The 16,127-nt window shown below is 48.9% G+C and overlaps 1 protein-coding gene across 2 annotated transcripts in view; it reads left to right on the plus strand.

Annotated features, from left to right (window-relative positions):
• CCNI (cyclin I) overlaps positions 1 to 10,207 on the plus strand; it is a 34,784-nt gene extending 24,577 nt beyond the window's left edge. Inside the window, exons 3-7 of one of the 2 annotated variants that reach the window (XM_075038835.1) lie at positions 2,483 to 2,617; positions 6,416 to 6,490; positions 6,655 to 6,795; positions 7,617 to 7,847; positions 8,507 to 10,207. In XM_075038835.1, coding sequence (XP_074894936.1) covers positions 2,483 to 2,617; positions 6,416 to 6,490; positions 6,655 to 6,795; positions 7,617 to 7,847; positions 8,507 to 8,965 — 1,041 coding nt within the window. In that variant the 3' untranslated portion in view covers positions 8,966 to 10,207. The remainder of the gene's footprint in view (positions 1 to 2,482; positions 2,618 to 6,415; positions 6,491 to 6,654; positions 6,796 to 7,616; positions 7,848 to 8,506) is intronic. The other variant, XM_075038846.1, reaches the window with a different exon arrangement.
• The last annotated feature ends 5,920 nt before the right edge of the window (positions 10,208 to 16,127 follow it).

Raw genomic sequence — 16,127 nt, forward strand, 5'->3', positions numbered from 1 at the left:
GTAAAGCTGCTGCGGCAGGACCAGGGCAGTGATTTAAGGAGTCAGAGGCAGGTTTTTAAAATCAAGTTTACTTTGTTTGGTGGGGTGGTTTCAGGTTGGCTTGTAGCAGGTACGCACAAAGCTTACCTGCTGGATTCACCCAGATACTGCATTTCCAAAATAATCCCTTAAGCTGCTAGAAACATTTTAAGTCCACAGTTCTGTCCGGACCTGGCTACAGTTATAAGCCCTTTTCTATGGCTTTTTCTCCTTCCATTTAAAAACAGGCACAATGAATAAGGCATTAAGGAACTTCATCTTAACTAGCACTCCCCTGCTTTTCTGCCTGTTTTAGGTTCAGCTGTGCAGGCCTCACTTCGCTACAGGAGAAGTATGCTCTGAAAGGGCAGCCAGTATTTAACATAGCGTTACCCTTTTTTCTCCCCAGATACATTCTAGGTCCCTATCCCGCTGTCCAAAAGATGTTTTTAGCAGATCATTTAATAAAGTCCTTACTGCTGCGTGGTGCATTCGTGATACTCCCAAGGCACGTCTAACTAGCATTTCTGGAACGAGTGCAACGTGTTGCAGACAGCGGGTGTCCTGCCCCTGGTGGGGCTCAGGTTTCACCCTTAAATTGCAGTAATGATTTCAGAAAGAATCATTATTTTGGGGGATTGAGAAAACCAATTTTCTTTTGTCTCCTGAAAAATGGTAGGTGCTTTTTAAAAAGCCCCACTTATAGTCAAGTGGCATCCAGAGGTCCCAGCTGATACCAGAGGCCCAGCTGGGTCGGACACAGTCCTGCTGACACTGTTGCACCGGTGGGGCTTCAGGAGAGAAAACAAGGCAGGACTTTGTTCTCCTCAGGGGAGGACCTGATACAGCACTGAAGGCACAGGTACTATCACTTCATCAGCCCAGCTCGTACAGCTGGAAGAAACAGCTTTGGCTTGCACAACCCTCTGTCTTTAGACCGGATCCCTGCTACCGTGGCACTGTTACCGTTTTACTTTTTCTAAGGGAATTGAGTGGCCGCATTTTGGCGGGACCCAGGTCTGTGAGCAGCAGTAACCGGCTGCACACACCCACTATCACAGAGCCCAGAATTCAGCCTTGGGGCTCGAGCCCAGCTACCTTCCCTGCCCCTTCTTCTCCCACTCGGTGGTGAAGGTGGAACTCAGCACTAGTAAGGAAGTTTAGCAGAGAGTAAAGGTGTCATACAGCACGTAGCAGTGAAAGGTCTAAAACTGGCATCCTCATGGAGGCCCTTGTGTAATTACAGTTCTGCCTACCACGCTCTGCTTTCACACATGTTCTTGACTCCCGGGCAGGAGAGTCAGTAGTCCTGTAAAAAAGCACATTACTGTCTACGCAAAGGAGAGAGTAGGTACCCCGGTGATAGATGTAGCCTGAGGTATTTATTTTGCATTAGTGTTGGGTAGTTTTATTTTCTAAAATGCTGCTACTTTCCCCACCCCCTGTTATTGCTGGGAGGACAGCTACAACCCAGCCCAGCAGTGATGTTTGTTTGCATAAGCCCTTAGCTTTCTTTTCCACAGTCATTGGTCAGCCAGCATTTCATTCGGTTTCATTCTCTTGCACCACCTCAGCAGTAGCCAAAAGAGCCCAGGGACCCTAAGCGTCGCAGAATAAATTTGTTTGGTTCACTTCTTGCTTCTGGACACATCCTTGCTAATCACCCTGCGTAATAGCTGTTGAATTGAAAGGCTCTAGAAAAGCTATAAATACTTCTGAAGAAAGTCAGAGAGAAAGATTTTATGTCAATGACTGATCTGTATGTATGGTTAAAATTCAGCTGTTGTCCAAACTGATCAGTGGTGGAGATTTGAGCCCAAAAGTTTAAAACTAAAAAGCCAAACCCAAACTTTTTCAGATGGAATTGTACCTGCTTTACCCCAGTTCACAGTTAGCTGTACTGCTACAGGTCCTTTGTAAGCTGTTTGGAATTTTCTCTTTTTAACATATACTGAGCTAAAAACGTCCCTGTAATTTGAAGGAAAAATAAAGTTTTCCTCTCAAACACCGACTCGGTCCTTCCCTTCTTCTGTTTGGCAGGAGCTGTACAGCCACCTGGCTCCCACAGCACGTCTTGTTTTGTTCAAGCTGGGCATTTCTGTCTATCTACATGGTTCTAAGGAAATAAAAAAAAATAATAAAGCCCTTAGAGCTATGCTGGAGCATACCCTGCCAATACTTGAGGAACTACAAGACATCCTTCCTCTTTTCCCCAATGTACAGTGAAATTTTGGAGTGACATTTGAGGTAGCTTTAAGGAAAGTTGTCTTTTCCAGGGCAGATGTCTTAGGATGGGGTAAGTACCTGCAAGAACAAAGTGGTGATTCAGGCTGGCTCAAGGCCTCCCCTTTCCAAAGGAGACTTTGTTCCCCTGTTGAATAACTCCTGCGGAGATATAAAATGTTTGGTCTTTTCTAACTTGCTCAGCCAGTGTATAAGAATAGTTTGTTTTTCTCTCCAACAGGATGTAGCCATTTCTCCAAAGCAGAGGGATGAGGTCATTCAGTGGCTGGCCAAGCTCAAATACCAGTTCCACCTTTATCCAGAAACGCTTGCCCTGGCCATCAGCCTTTTGGACAGGTTTTTAGCTGCAGTAAAGGTAAATATTTGCAGATACATAAACTGAAATCAATTTATGGCACCGACTCCGCTATTTCTGTGTACAGTCCAAGTGGTGCGGCTGTACGGAAACGCTTACGTCCCCCCTCTGCTCTCACACCCTCTTCCTTTCTCAAACATGTGTAAGATGGTACCTGCAGTACTCCAGGAGCTTGATTTGGGGTTTTGGAACTGGCAGCACATGCTGCCACCAGGAACTTTTGGAGGCAGATTCTTTCCATAGTCATTTTTCACCCTGTGAAAGTAGCCATTGCTTTAATAAGAACACGTAGTTCACCTGCCAACAATACTTTCCCCTCTTTCCTCTGTTCTGCCCATTTCCTTCATGTAAAGCAGCTCATGAGTTTAAATGTATATTAACCTAAGAAAAAAGAAGCACCCTTCCTCTTCAACTACATGCTCACTCGTAACCTGGTTTGAATGTTGAACTTGCCTCAGCACAGGACTTGCTCCTTTAAGCAACCAGAAACAGAGGCTGCACACAAGTTATGCTTTAGATAAAAAGAGAACAGTCTCTACGTTAACCTAAATTGACTCATAAAGCTAAAGGAAATGCCTACTAGCCCGCAGTTAGAAACCTAGGCCCAATGCCCTCTGACAGAAAAGTCAGGGAAAGTCCCTTCTCACCTCTTAATTTCTCTGGTGTTTTAACTGCATTTAATCTGATTGGTACCACCTAGAATTGCTGGGAGCACCTGCTAGCAGTGAACTACCTAGAGGAAACGTAAATGTTTGAGGACAGGTTTGGGCCTGGCAAGTGTGCTAATGCAGGGAAATGGAAAAAAAAAACCAAACAAAAAAAAAAAACGGGGGGGGGGGGGGAGAAGATAGAAGCAGAAGTGATTGCTTTTGGGGGAGTAGTTCAGTACTAACCTGCTCTATAGCCAGTCTGACAGACTAAGAGCTTAAGACTGATGTCAAGTCACACAGATGTGAAGGAGAGAGAGAAAGGTAAGCAAGCTTGGGCGCAGACCATCAAAGTGACACGCCATCCACTCCTGCTCTACCAAACAGAACAGAGAATGTATATGCCCGTTCAGTTTTAAGCCTGTTATGCCATAGAAACTGTTTAAGAAAGACAAGTTAAGAATCAGCATTTGGGCTACCTGCAACTGGGATCCACTGCTCTTTGGTCCCTGTAAGTCTGCCACAGGGAAGAAAGTTAGATGTGCTGTGCTTGGGATGTGTTTTGCACCTGTGCAAATGACTGAACAAACTGTGGGTCAAGCTGAAATCCCTGGCCTTGAGTTGTGAAGTCAGGCTTTGGGTAGCCTTATCTCTTACCTTATTTGCTCAGTTACGTACCATGCTCAGCAAATCTGCAGTCTCATCTGCCTGCGTGTCTAATCTCATCACCAACACGGTTAGATAAGCAGTATAGCTTCAGAGATCTTAGCAGAAGAATGCATTTTCAGCCTGTGCACTTACATTTCAATGTGATTTAGTTTGGTAGAATGCAAATGACATCATCCATTAACCTACCCTTTAAGTATTAATAAATATTGATAATGTTTTAATTACAAGCCATGGAAGTTTTTATTTTTAAGGAAATCTTAAAGTAGCTGACTTGGTAAATACTGAGATGGGAAACAGATTTAAATCTCTCAACAGCTAATGCCCTCAAGTACAGTTTTTCTTTCAGTAATTTGCAGCAGCCAAGGAGTCTGCAAAGAAAGTATGAGAATATGAGTAAGGAGGCCACTGCGTGCTTCAGGCATCAAGCAGGAATGTGGAAAGGTGTTTTGTCTGGGTGAGCATTGTTCTAACAGCTCAGGGCTTTGTACTCCCTCCCCCAGTTTTCCTCTCCCATAAGGCCATTGTTCCTCTGATGCAGCTTAACTCCTGGGTTTTTTTACCAGGCACTACACTGTGGGATTTTATTAAGACAACTAGTCCCTTCCCTTCACCCCAAACACGCTTTGAAATGCTGGGACTGGCTGCTCCTAACGCTGTCACGCAGTCATGCTTTGTAGGCCCAGGTAGCAGCGTTTGGTGTAACTCACTGCACAGCGCTCGTTATAACCCTCAAGAGAGCGCTGTGTACAGCCAACCTCAGCAGCGCTTCCCCACGTATGAGGAGCCAGCAAGGCAGAAGCTCCTGTAGGAAACCGGGACGGGTGACAGGGTTTTAACGTGCTTTGGTGAGACACACTTGTTCCTTCCCGGTCAGTCTCTAGAGGGGATGCGCTTGGGACAAAGGAGAGACAAAATTTTTGTTAAAAATATTGGGGAGCACAAGCTTCCCTAGTGGTAGGAACCTGCTCTAGACACCTGCTTTTCCCTGAATACAATGCAGAAGGTGTCATTCTTCGCTGTACGTTATTTTGCGCTAACTTGACAGCTGCCTTTGAACCTGCCTGCATGGTCAAGAACAAGTTCCAGTCTTGCCCTAAGGGAATTTATTCTCTTTGCCTTCAGTGACACCCAAATGCACAAGCAGACGTGTGCACGCACACCCCCACCCCCAAGTGTGGATTCTCTGCATGTATTTAAGTTGAAGTTTAAATGGCACGAGAAAGCCAAAGCTCTAGGCATAGCGTGGTCCTTTTTAAGTAACTGAGGCTGAATGTAGGTAAAGGTCTTCAATTTGGACTCGGCCCTGTGTTCTTCTCTTGTTGCTTTCTGGAAACAGGTGTTCTGGATCTCTTGACAGCTCATTGCATAAGTGTAACGTGCAGCATCTCGCCCTTCAACTACCCCATAGCTCCATTGCATCTGCTAAAATTTACCTAGCAAGAACAAATCATGGCAACAGTTCAGGTTGTAAGTAGATTTTCACATTTGGTGCAGGATTTTCACTTACCTTTGCTTTCAGCATCTCCTAACGTGGACAGGAGAGGACCAGTTGCCAGCAGGCTGTGGGAGGCAGGGGCATGGCTCTGCAGCTGTCTACTCACTCGGCTGTGACAAGGTTTCGAAACAGTGCCTCTGCATTTCCTAGCCCCCTAAGGAGCAGGTGGACACATCCTGTGGTTATTACACTGATGTTGGAACTGAAGTCCTCTGTCAGACAGTCCAATTGACAAAGATCGCTGCTAAGCAAAAACTCCAGCACGTGCGCCATATTCAGAGCGTGTGCTCAATCTGGTCCATGACAGGGACTGTCTGAATACTTTGAGCCCATGCATCCTGATTCCCCCCCCCCCCCCGAGCCGAGGCCCATAAAAGGAGTTTTTTGATGCACGTGAAAAACATCACCCTTTTCCCTCCAAATGTCACTTACCTTGCCTAAAGCAACTCACTGCAGAAGGGACCAGCTCTCCCTCGATAATCCCTGGGCCACAGTTTTGAGAACTGCCATGTGAAATCACATGAGTGGTGATTTTTGGGGGTGCTTTATACTTCCCTAGGCAAGGACAGCATTTTTAAGTTCTCTTCTTTTCCTTCCTATCCTGTGTCTGACCGCCAGCAGCACTAAGACCAGACTGAAGCAGGTGGAGTGACAGTGTTTTTTTGCCAGGTGACAATCTGGCCCTTCTGATTTTCTCCTTCCTGTTTCTACTGCACTGCCTAAAAATGAGCTCTCTCCGCTCCAGCGCTGCACATCACTGGGTGCTAATTACGATCATGGGGCTGGCAGATTGCTCTTCTGCCTTACGTCACAGAGTATGGATTTTTGCTTGGCACGGCTTGCCACCGCCGTGGCATAGCTGGAGGTCAGCCCGCTGATCCAGAAAGCGTTGCATGGGCAGCTGAGACCCTGGGGCTCAGCATGTCCGACCAGAAAGCATTATGCGTAATTTTTGCATCGCATTCACACAGCTCTTCTGTACCCTAGGCCCGTCCGAAGTACTTGAACTGTATTGCAATCAGCTGCTTCTTCCTCGCTGCAAAGACCATCGAGGAAGATGAGGTAATTTTTTTGTTCTTACTACCTTAGCATTGTCTGAATATATCCTCTCCCAGTCCTGCCTTTGCTTGTGCATGGTGGCTGGCACTTGCCAGGACAGGAATGGAGCGTTTTGTGCGATTTCTGTAGAGATTGGTTCTCTTGTTTTTTTGCGTTGGCTTTTACAGAGGATTCCGGTACTGAAGGTGTTGGCTAGGGATAGCTTTTGTGGTTGTTCTCCAGCTGAAATTCGCAGAATGGAGAAGATTATCCTGGATAAACTGAACTGGGATCTTCACATGGCAACGCCACTGGATTTCCTTCATATTGTAAGTAGGGGCTATTTACATTCTTTTTGGTGTCTGTCGGTGTAAATAATGGGTCGAGGGCTACCTAGACAAAAACTCTGCCCATAGGGGAGTGAAGGCCTCAGGATGTGTTCGCGATTCCTCCGTACAAGTAGTTTCTGAAAGAAAAAGCCTTGCCAGAGAATCTCAGAGGAGACTTGTGACACTTTGGGCACAATTTCCAAAACGTGGGCCTGCCATCTGGCCATCTGGCCTGTTTTGAGGCGTGTTAAGCTGCACACCAAGACTCGCAGCTCCCAAAAACCTTGGCCCTAAGTCTTAATTGCTAGTGGTTTTGCTCAAAGCTAAGTGCCAGGCAGCACAAAAACAGTAAATAAAATCAAGGAGAAAGCACTTGCTACAGAAAGGCACGGCCAGAGAACCAGATTCATGGACGAGGTAAGACAAAGGGAAGGAAAGTGTCCTGAGGTTCTTTGTTGAATTTCATCCTCTCTGTTTGCTGGAGAAGGAGTTTTTGCCTAGGACACCTCCACTGCCAAACCTGTGTCAGTGAGAGAGAAGGGTGGAAGGGGATAGCCTTTTGCGGAGCCCCGACAAGCCCGGTCCCCAGGCAGATGATGTGTACTATGGCAGGCCTCACCAGAAAGGCTGCACCAAGCTGTTGGTGGGTTCAACGCATTGGGTTTTTTCCTGTGGTGTGGCAATTGCCTCGAAGATTAAGCTGGAGGATCCTCGTGCGTCAAAGATGTCGCATGCCGTTCTTGAGGTCTGACCTGGCTTTGCCTGTGGGGTTGCCCGTCAGTGACGCCAGCTGCCTCACGTGCTTGTTTCCCCCCTCCCAGTTCCACGCAGTTGCGGTGTCCAACAGGCCTCAGCTACTGACCATCCTGCCCAAGCTGAGTCCCTCTCAGCACGTGGCGGCGCTCACCAAGCAGCTGCTGCACTGCATGGCCTGTTACCAGCTGCTGCAGTTCAAGGGCTCCATGCTGGCGCTGGCCATCGTCAGCCTGGAGCTGGAGAAGCTGCTCCCCGACTGGCTGGCTCTCATCATCGAGCTGCTCCAGAAGGCACAGGTGAGGGGGTGCTGGCACCGCACATTGCAGCGGGGAGGGAATGGGGGGGGGGGCCAGAAAACTGCATCTTGCTCAGGACTCCAGGGATCCAAGCCAACCGGGGCTTGCAGATCCCTAGCTGCCGATCTCTGCCTGCAGTTATGCTTTTGTGAGGATGGTCGCGCTTCAGCCCGGTGGGATGGTTTGTTGGGACGGTTCTCAAAGTCTTGATCTTGACTGTATGCAGTAGGTGACAAAGGGAGGAGCCACGTGCCCCGATGTCTGCGGGCTCTCTCTGCACCAGGGAGAAAATAACACACTGGGGAGAAAATCCTAGTTAGCTGCCCAGCCATTCATTCTAAGTGTACGGGGTGGTCTGACAAGTACTGGCAAGACGAACACTCAAGCTGCTAAAAATACGCAGCAAAACATTTTAACATCTGAAAGGTTTTTTCCCCCCACTATTCCCGTGAGGTATAAGGAGCAGGGGTCCGTATCTTATGAAGTCGTTGTGTTGGGGGTCTTTTTGGTCCTTCATCACTTATATTCTCCTGCATCCAACGTACCCCTGAGAAGTGAGGTGTGTGTTCAGAGCCCTAGCCCTGCCCTGGCTGACAGCCTCTCCTTGCCGTGGCAGTGATCCCACAATGCCGCTATCTTTGCTTGTTTTCCCACTCCAGATGGATAGCTCGCAGCTGATCCACTGCCGGGAGCTCGTGGCACATCACCTTTCCACTCTGCAGTCTTCTCTGCTGCCCAATTCTGTATATGTCTACAGTCCCCTCCAGCATACCCTGGTGACCTGTAACAGAGGAGCGTTCAAATGCCAGCCCTCCTCTGTCCCAGGGCCAGGTTTCTCCAAGGACAACGGCAGGCCAGAAGTGCCAGTCACAGGTACAGCCGCGCTCTACCAGCGTCTGCCAGCTCCCAGCGGTTGCAAGCAAGCCTCTGCCAAGCGTAAAGTGGAAGAGATGGAAGTGGACGACTTCTACGACGGTATCAAGCGTCTCTACAATGAAGACATTGCTCCAGAGGTAGTGGCTCTTGAAAACATGGGCTCTGTTTGTGGCGCTGATGTCTCGAGGCAGGAAGGCAACGTTTCCCCTTGTCCACCTTTACAGCCAGTGTCTGTTATGTAGCTGTGAGTGCACACCACCAGCTCCACCGTAGCTACTCTAGAAACCATGCAGAACCTGGCGTCCTGTGTTCTCAGTGGGGGGGAGAAGGGGCCATACCTTGTCAGGCTGAACTGAAGGGAGCCAAAAAAGAGAAAAAAAAAAATCCCAACCCTTTTTTGAATTTTTTTCTTGTGCGGCTAATTATAGTTCCACTATTTAAGCACTTAAAAACACAAAAAAGTATAAAAATCTAAAAAAAGACCCAAAAACCAAACAAAAAAAGTAGCAAAAAATTGTTTCTTTCTAGTGTTGTCAGTTCCACTGTTTTTCTGCTCCTGTGTATTGTAACCCATTCTCCGTGTCCAAGAGCTCACATCAGTCGTGCAGAGTTGTTCCAGGTTTCCCAGCCAACTAACACCTCTCTGATCCGATTTCCATCTGCTCCTTGCTCTCTTTCTGCTTGCTCCTCTTTTAATTCTCAGCAAGTCTTGTGCATGATGTTCTGTACTACCTGGCCTTCACAACAGCCTTCTTTTTCCTTTCTAAAGAAAAAGACCTTTTTTGTTTCGTTAGCACTTTGGTGTTTAAATGTGATAATATTTAAAAACTGGATTTAAATAAAATGTTAGTCAGGAAAAAAACCAAAAACAATGCTTGCAAGCTGCTCCACACTTGAAGTAATAATCACAGGTGTGTGAACGTACTCTAGAAGAACACTAGGGCAGCCGGCCACTGTGCTCTGTACCTTACAGAGACTTCTCCAAGTTAAAACAGTTTGTGTTTTCCAACACAGAAAGCAGTTAACGGATTTTGTATCACTTGAACAAAAACGGTATCTTTTTTTCTCGTTTGCACCAAGAAATGTTGCACTCCGTGTGGATTTTCGCCAACGCTTGACTCTACGTCAAGTGTAAACCTTAAATTCTGCAGTCTGTTTTTTTCCCATGTGTTTATAAGCTTAGCATGTGACCAGCACTGCTCAGTGAGGTGCTGGGGCGGCTATGTACGCCTGAGGCTTGAAAGGTGTGTAATTATCAGCCACGAAACCAAACCAAAAGACCCTAACCCTAAAGTTTTGTGTTCATGTAACTTCTAACCAAGAGTAAAACCTTTAAAAACCTGTCTCTTAAATGTTACACCTCTGTTTCTCAGAATGACCTGTCCCAATTATAAGCTCTCTCCACAGCCCTGAGGAAGGTATTGTATTTGGAGCCATTGTACTGATGAAAGCCTTCTGGTAGCAATAAAGAAAGTTGTCCTGGATTCTGAGTCGTCTTTTGTGCTTTTCACCCGAGTCCAGAATCAGTTTTACCTGGAGGCTGCAAAGGAGCTGCTCCGTGCCAGGCCTGTGAGAAGGTGGCTTTAGGGGTGCTCGGTAGCTGGGGTGCCAGGGGAGTTGCACAACAAACTCCTTGCCTCTATGGCAGTTCTGGCTTTAGCCCCAGCTGTGGTGCTCCTCGCTCCCTCCTCAGTCACCAGGCTGTTCCCCTTCCAGGCTGAGTACGGGCTACTCGGTGCCTGGCTGGGACACTGCTTCATCTCACCTGTCTTGTAGCCATCTCCTTTGTGATAGTTGGAACGCCCCAATGAAGAGTCAAGTTTCTCATACCCAGGCTGGCTGTAGATTCCTGCTTGCCTGACATCCCTTCCACTGAAAATCACATTTGATAATGAAAAGGTTAGTACAGATTTCATTTGTGCTCTTTCCTGTAAGCTCACGTTACAGAATATATTCTGTTCTGTAATGTCGCCTTCTTCCCGGCTGGCTCTGATCTCATGCGCTTCAGGAAGAGCTGGCCCCTCCTGCCTCATGTCTTCTGAGGTGCCATCCTTTTTGTTGTGCACAGCCCACCGTGCCAAACTTTTCTTGGTTTCAGCTGTCTTCCTGCCCGTGTCCTGGAAACCAGCTCCCGAGGCCGCATGTCTCAAAGGGGAGCGCGCCTTCCTTCCCTTCCAGCCATCCTTTTGGTATAACCAGTCCCTGACCTTTTCTCTCTTCCCACTGCTTAATTTTCTCCAGCCAGGCTGCTGTGCAGTCTCGGGGCTTCACCTGGCACAATACCCCCTCGCTGCAGGATTTCCATGGTGCCGGTGCTTACTACTTCAAATCCACTTCAGGGCATACATCTTTTCCAGTTAAATTACACAGCGTAATGCTCTAAATAAAAATAACCGCCCGGATTTCAAACACTAAATACAACAACATTAGCACGGGAAAGATCAGAGCCAGGTAATTTTCACACCCCTTGACAGCCAAGCCAGGCACCCGCGGTTTCTGCACAGAAGGGAGTCTTTGTGTGCACTTGCGCATGCTGCGTGTGAGCAGCAGTTAAAATGATCCAGCTTATCCTGAAGGGAGCAGTTGCTAAGAGCTCCGGCTGTGTACGCAGTCAGAGAGAGGTGAGCCAGGGCTCTCGTAACTCTTCTGACGATACTGGCCTGCGCAGCACAAAACAGTGGAGGTTTTTGGGACTACAGCTTATTTTAGTTGGCTTCCAACAGTATGAGACACATCAAGGGGCAAGAATATAAGATGGGGACCAAAGTGCTGTGGCATCGTCAACCCAGGGCAATAAATCTAAGCCTCACCTTCCACTGGCTTCTCCTCCTCCCACCCGCACTCCTTCCCTCCCACTGTAAAGGATGAATTCCATTCCCCTTTACCCCATTCGGCAGCATCAGCACACAGGCACTCGTGAGGGTTATGGCCCAAACCCCTTTGCAGACAAGCACAAGGAGAAGAGTCAGCACAGGGCTGGGAAAAGAAAGCTGTTTGCTTGTGCCAGCTGGCAGCGGCCTGCCTGGAACAGAAGGGAGGGAAGCTGGGCGTAAGGAGAGAGCTGTAGGTGCCGCTGGAGCAGTTCTTCTCCAACAGATGTACTGCAGCCTTGGTTGCGAGTGGCTTTGTGAGAAGGTAAGAGTTTTTTCCTTCTCACCGTTTTCTCCTACCCCAAAGCGACAGGACAAGAGCAGGTCCTGCACTGCCCCAACAGCAGGCACATCCTCAGCTCACGGAGCCTTGGTAGAAGAGCTCCGCGGTGACCGAGCTAGCTGCTGAACTTGTCTCAGCCCCAAGCACACCACAGGACGGGAATTTTTTGTTGTTGTTGCTTTGGGGAAAAGCAACAATTTTATTCTTTGCAGCAAAGGGGCAAGGGGACAGCTCTTTAGCAAGAAGCAGCTTGTGAGAGTCATAAAGTTAATTTTACAGTTTAATTTTCGAACTGTCCTCAATAAACACAGCACTACTTCTGGCTCTCCCAGTATTAAGTGCAACGCTGGGAAGGGTCACTGCCCAGAAACCTTCCCAGCCTCCCTGTGCTGCACAAGGCTGGCCAAGCCACAGCCCCAACTTGGCATGCACCTGCGAGGCAAATGCCCAGAGAGGCAGGACTTAAAACTGCCCTCGCTGCCAAGAGAGCTTTCATGCTCCCGTGTCCCAAACGGACAGGCACTCCCCCAGCCCCAGTTTGAGCGGATTGCAGAGGGAGACGCCTTTTTTATTTTGTTGGCGCTATGCACAAATCCACACCAACTGTCTTTTGCTTGGATACAGGCAACTCCACCAACAAAAACCAAGGTTCAGACAGACAAAACCTGTCCCCCATTTGGCAGACCTACCTCTGCAGGGTCCTGCTGATGGCCTGCTGCCCGGCTGTCCTCGCGTAGACCCTAGGACACTTGTGGGCCAGCTCTCTGGCTCTGCTGCCCAGCAGCATCCTGTTGCCTTTTGCTCTTCAGGATGCAAAAGAAGAAACCCAGTCTCTACAACTGCAAACGCACCTCTTGAACTTGTCCCTTTCCTTCCTCTCTCCCTTTGCGGTGAATGCACTGGTTTTCAACACACCCTTTCAACCCTCCACCACATACGGAACGTATCCACTCAGGAAATGCCCGACTGTGCCTGCGGTACCTTGATACACCCAGGAGCCTTGCTTGCATCGTTGAGGGGTACGGATGCAGCAGCGCTCAGAGGATTAACATTCAAAACCACCCGTGCCCCAAGTGCGGGTGGCCAGCTCTGCTGTGAGCCATGGGCAAAACATCACCAGACTTGGTGCACCAGCTTACCCCTGCCGCCCTGGCGTCAACTCGGCCGTGGGAGAGTCGTGCTTTGGCGACTGGCCAGCCTGGGGCTCGGAGGCCAAGGCTGGCACGCAGGCCTCCACAGGGGACCGCAGCAATGTCACAAGGTGGTCTTCAGCTTCACAGCTCTCCTGCTGCTCCTGCTGCTGTGGCCACCTGTGTCCCAGGCCAGCTGGGGCCAGCGAGGAGCCCAGGGAACACAGGTCTGCATTGCTGGCTGCACCGATACACAGATTCACGGTGTTTTGTGGCTAAAAAGGTGATGCTCAAAGACAGGCTTGCCTTTGAAAATGGGGCATATCCCAGCAAGATCAGCTCCCCCCATGTAGCAAGGTCCAGCTGATTTGGAAATAACCTGCATTGCCACAGAGAAAAACCATTTCCCGCTTCCCACGTTTCCTCCCCACAAAAAACCCCAGGCCAAATGTGGCCCCCACCCATCACCTCGCTACTACGGTAGCAGGCTGACTTGTGTGCTGTTCCCACTGTCAGAACATGGGACTGTTGTGGAGTGCTGCCAGGGCTCCCCATTAGCCACAGGAGAATATCCTCTGTTGCCCCCGACTCCTCAGATTCATGTGACCTTCCTACAAGCTTCATAGCACCCCAGTGCTTCATGCCACGGACCTGCAAAAGATGTGAGCACGGGGCCTGCCCGCTCTAGCGGGGGCCCGGAGCAGTGAAGGTAAGAGTCCAGCAGAATACACGGGTCAGGTGAATGGCCAGCCAGAAGGGAAAACAATTTAAAACTGCAGGCTCACCTGCCTCAGACCACTGGAATAAAACCATTGCGTTCCTAAAACCATGCATATTATTACTCAGCACAGTCACCCAAAACCCAGGGAGCACCCAAGTGCATGGCAGCCCCATTTTAGCAGAGCACTGCTGCTTGGTTCAGAGACCTCCTAGCAATAATCCCAGCTCACCTTTACATGCTGCGCAGCCGTTACTCTCTGCAACACCCCATCTTCCCTTAATGCCCCAGAAGGGTTTGCTTTGAAGACATGATGGCAGTAACCTCTCTGCAATGTTCTCCACAACACTGCCTCAGAGATACTGATACACCTCCTTTACCCTACTTTGCCTGGGGGACCACTCATGAAGTATTTCTCTCTCGCACAAGACCTGCAGGTAGCACGCATGGCGGAGATGCTCACTCCTCGAATAGCCGGTAGGTCGATACCTCAGTCCCCTCTGGCAGGCACGCTCTGGGCTGTCCAACGACAGGTTTCACCCCGCCGTCCCTTCCCCATGCTGACATCTCTTCCCTTGACAGCTGCACAGCACGAGGGCAGCCAGCCAAAGGGCACGTCGCCATCCCTTCCTCCCAGCGCCGAGGTGTGGGAACGCCTCGGCAACGCTCCCTCCGCTCAGCTCCTTGTCCGACACGCATGCCTCGCTGCAAACACTTCTTGCAGTGCCCGTACGTGCTTTCTGCTCTCTGTTCCCGTCCCTCTGCCCCATTATCCACCACCAACGGATTATGGATGGCAAATGTTTCATCCTGTTTTTTCTACCCCTTAAATTTCCTTATGGCTCTGTTCCCCATGAATTTACCTTTAAAAAAAAAAAACAAAAACAACCAACCTCAAAGCCTTCTGCTCACACCATCTGCCTCAACAACCTGGGACAACAAATTACAGAAGTTTACTACCTGCTCTGTAAGAAAGCTACTCCATGTTTTGGAGCTGATTTCCTTCTAGCTACGTGCCCCTCTGGTTCTAGTCACGATGATTTGGTAACTAGCACGTCGGCATCCACCTTCGCAGACTTCGTGACATAAAATCACAAATAAATTTAGGCTGCAAGGGACCTCTAGAGGACGTCTGCTGCAACCTCCAGCTCACAGCAGGGCTGATTCTTCCCTCTCATCTAAGCCTTTCCCTCGCCAAACTGAGGTCTCCAAGCCTTTGTGGTCTCACCCGGCAGGCTGCTGCTCCATCCCATTTATCATTAGTGCCCTTCTCTAACTCCACTATGTCCTTCTGGAGATATGAAGTCCAGAGCTGCATGCAGGACTCAAGGCACCAGCACAGCAAAACTTTAGAGCTGCAAAATAAAGGCAGTTCATGTAACTGTTAGCATTTGGTTTGTGCCTGTCTGCTTCTCTTTTAGGTAAAGCTTTAAAAAAAATTCTATTTGGAGTTTAGAATTCAACCAACAAAAGGGTTTTGCCCGTCTTCAAACTTTCTTGACACAGCAGCACTACCGCTGGGTTACCTAGCCCTGAGGCCCTCCAGCTGATGAAGAACAACCTCCTCCGGTCACAGCCCAGCATTTGCAAAGGGCAGAAGAAATGCCCTAGAAGTCGAGATCTCAAGAGCTTCTTGAAAAGCCCAGGGCTGACCCAGCAGATGGGAATCCATCAGGATACTTCTTCAGTGTTGCCAACGTGCAGATTTGGTCATGACTTTCTAGTGTCACACACAAGATTTCAGAGAGTCACAGGACACAGCTACATGGGTAAGATGATGTGGTTAGTAGCACTTGATATCCTCTCTTCAGGTACAGGATAAAAAAACCCGCACCACCACGTGATGTTTTTTGTTCTTACTTGCAGTAAATGATGCCCAGCCACCCATGACTGGGCCTGGGTCCCAATCCACTGTCATCAGCACAACATGGGTGACCTGACACGAGGTAGAGTCCAACAGAATAGCTCTGTGCCCATCCATGACTGTGAACTAAATAATAAGTGACCAATTATTTCAAGAGAGAGGCTATAGCACAGTGGTGGGATTTTACAGGCTAGACTCCTACCACCAGATAAAGCGATACTACAATTTTTAAATGAGGACAAAAAAAAAAAAGTCCAAGGAATGAGAGAAACCCAAGGAGAGGATTCCCTCCCCGAAACAGGAGCACTGGGGAGGGTCCCACCACGCAGGATGCTGCAGGAGCCATCTGGCAGGTGGGCTGGCCTCTGGGCAACTAGCCAGCAGGGTATTTTGGCAAGCTGGAGCCTACCATGGAAGGGGTTGCACGCACAAGCCACAGAAAGGCTCCCAGGCCCAAGGCAGTGGTCTCTGACACTGCAGACTGGCCTAGGCGCCAACACTGAAAAATAAAAAAAGACACAGCACTCGTAAACTGGGCG

This window comes from Buteo buteo, chromosome 1 (assembly GCF_964188355.1).
Source record: "Buteo buteo chromosome 1, bButBut1.hap1.1, whole genome shotgun sequence".
Lineage (NCBI taxonomy): Eukaryota > Metazoa > Chordata > Aves > Accipitriformes > Accipitridae > Buteo > Buteo buteo.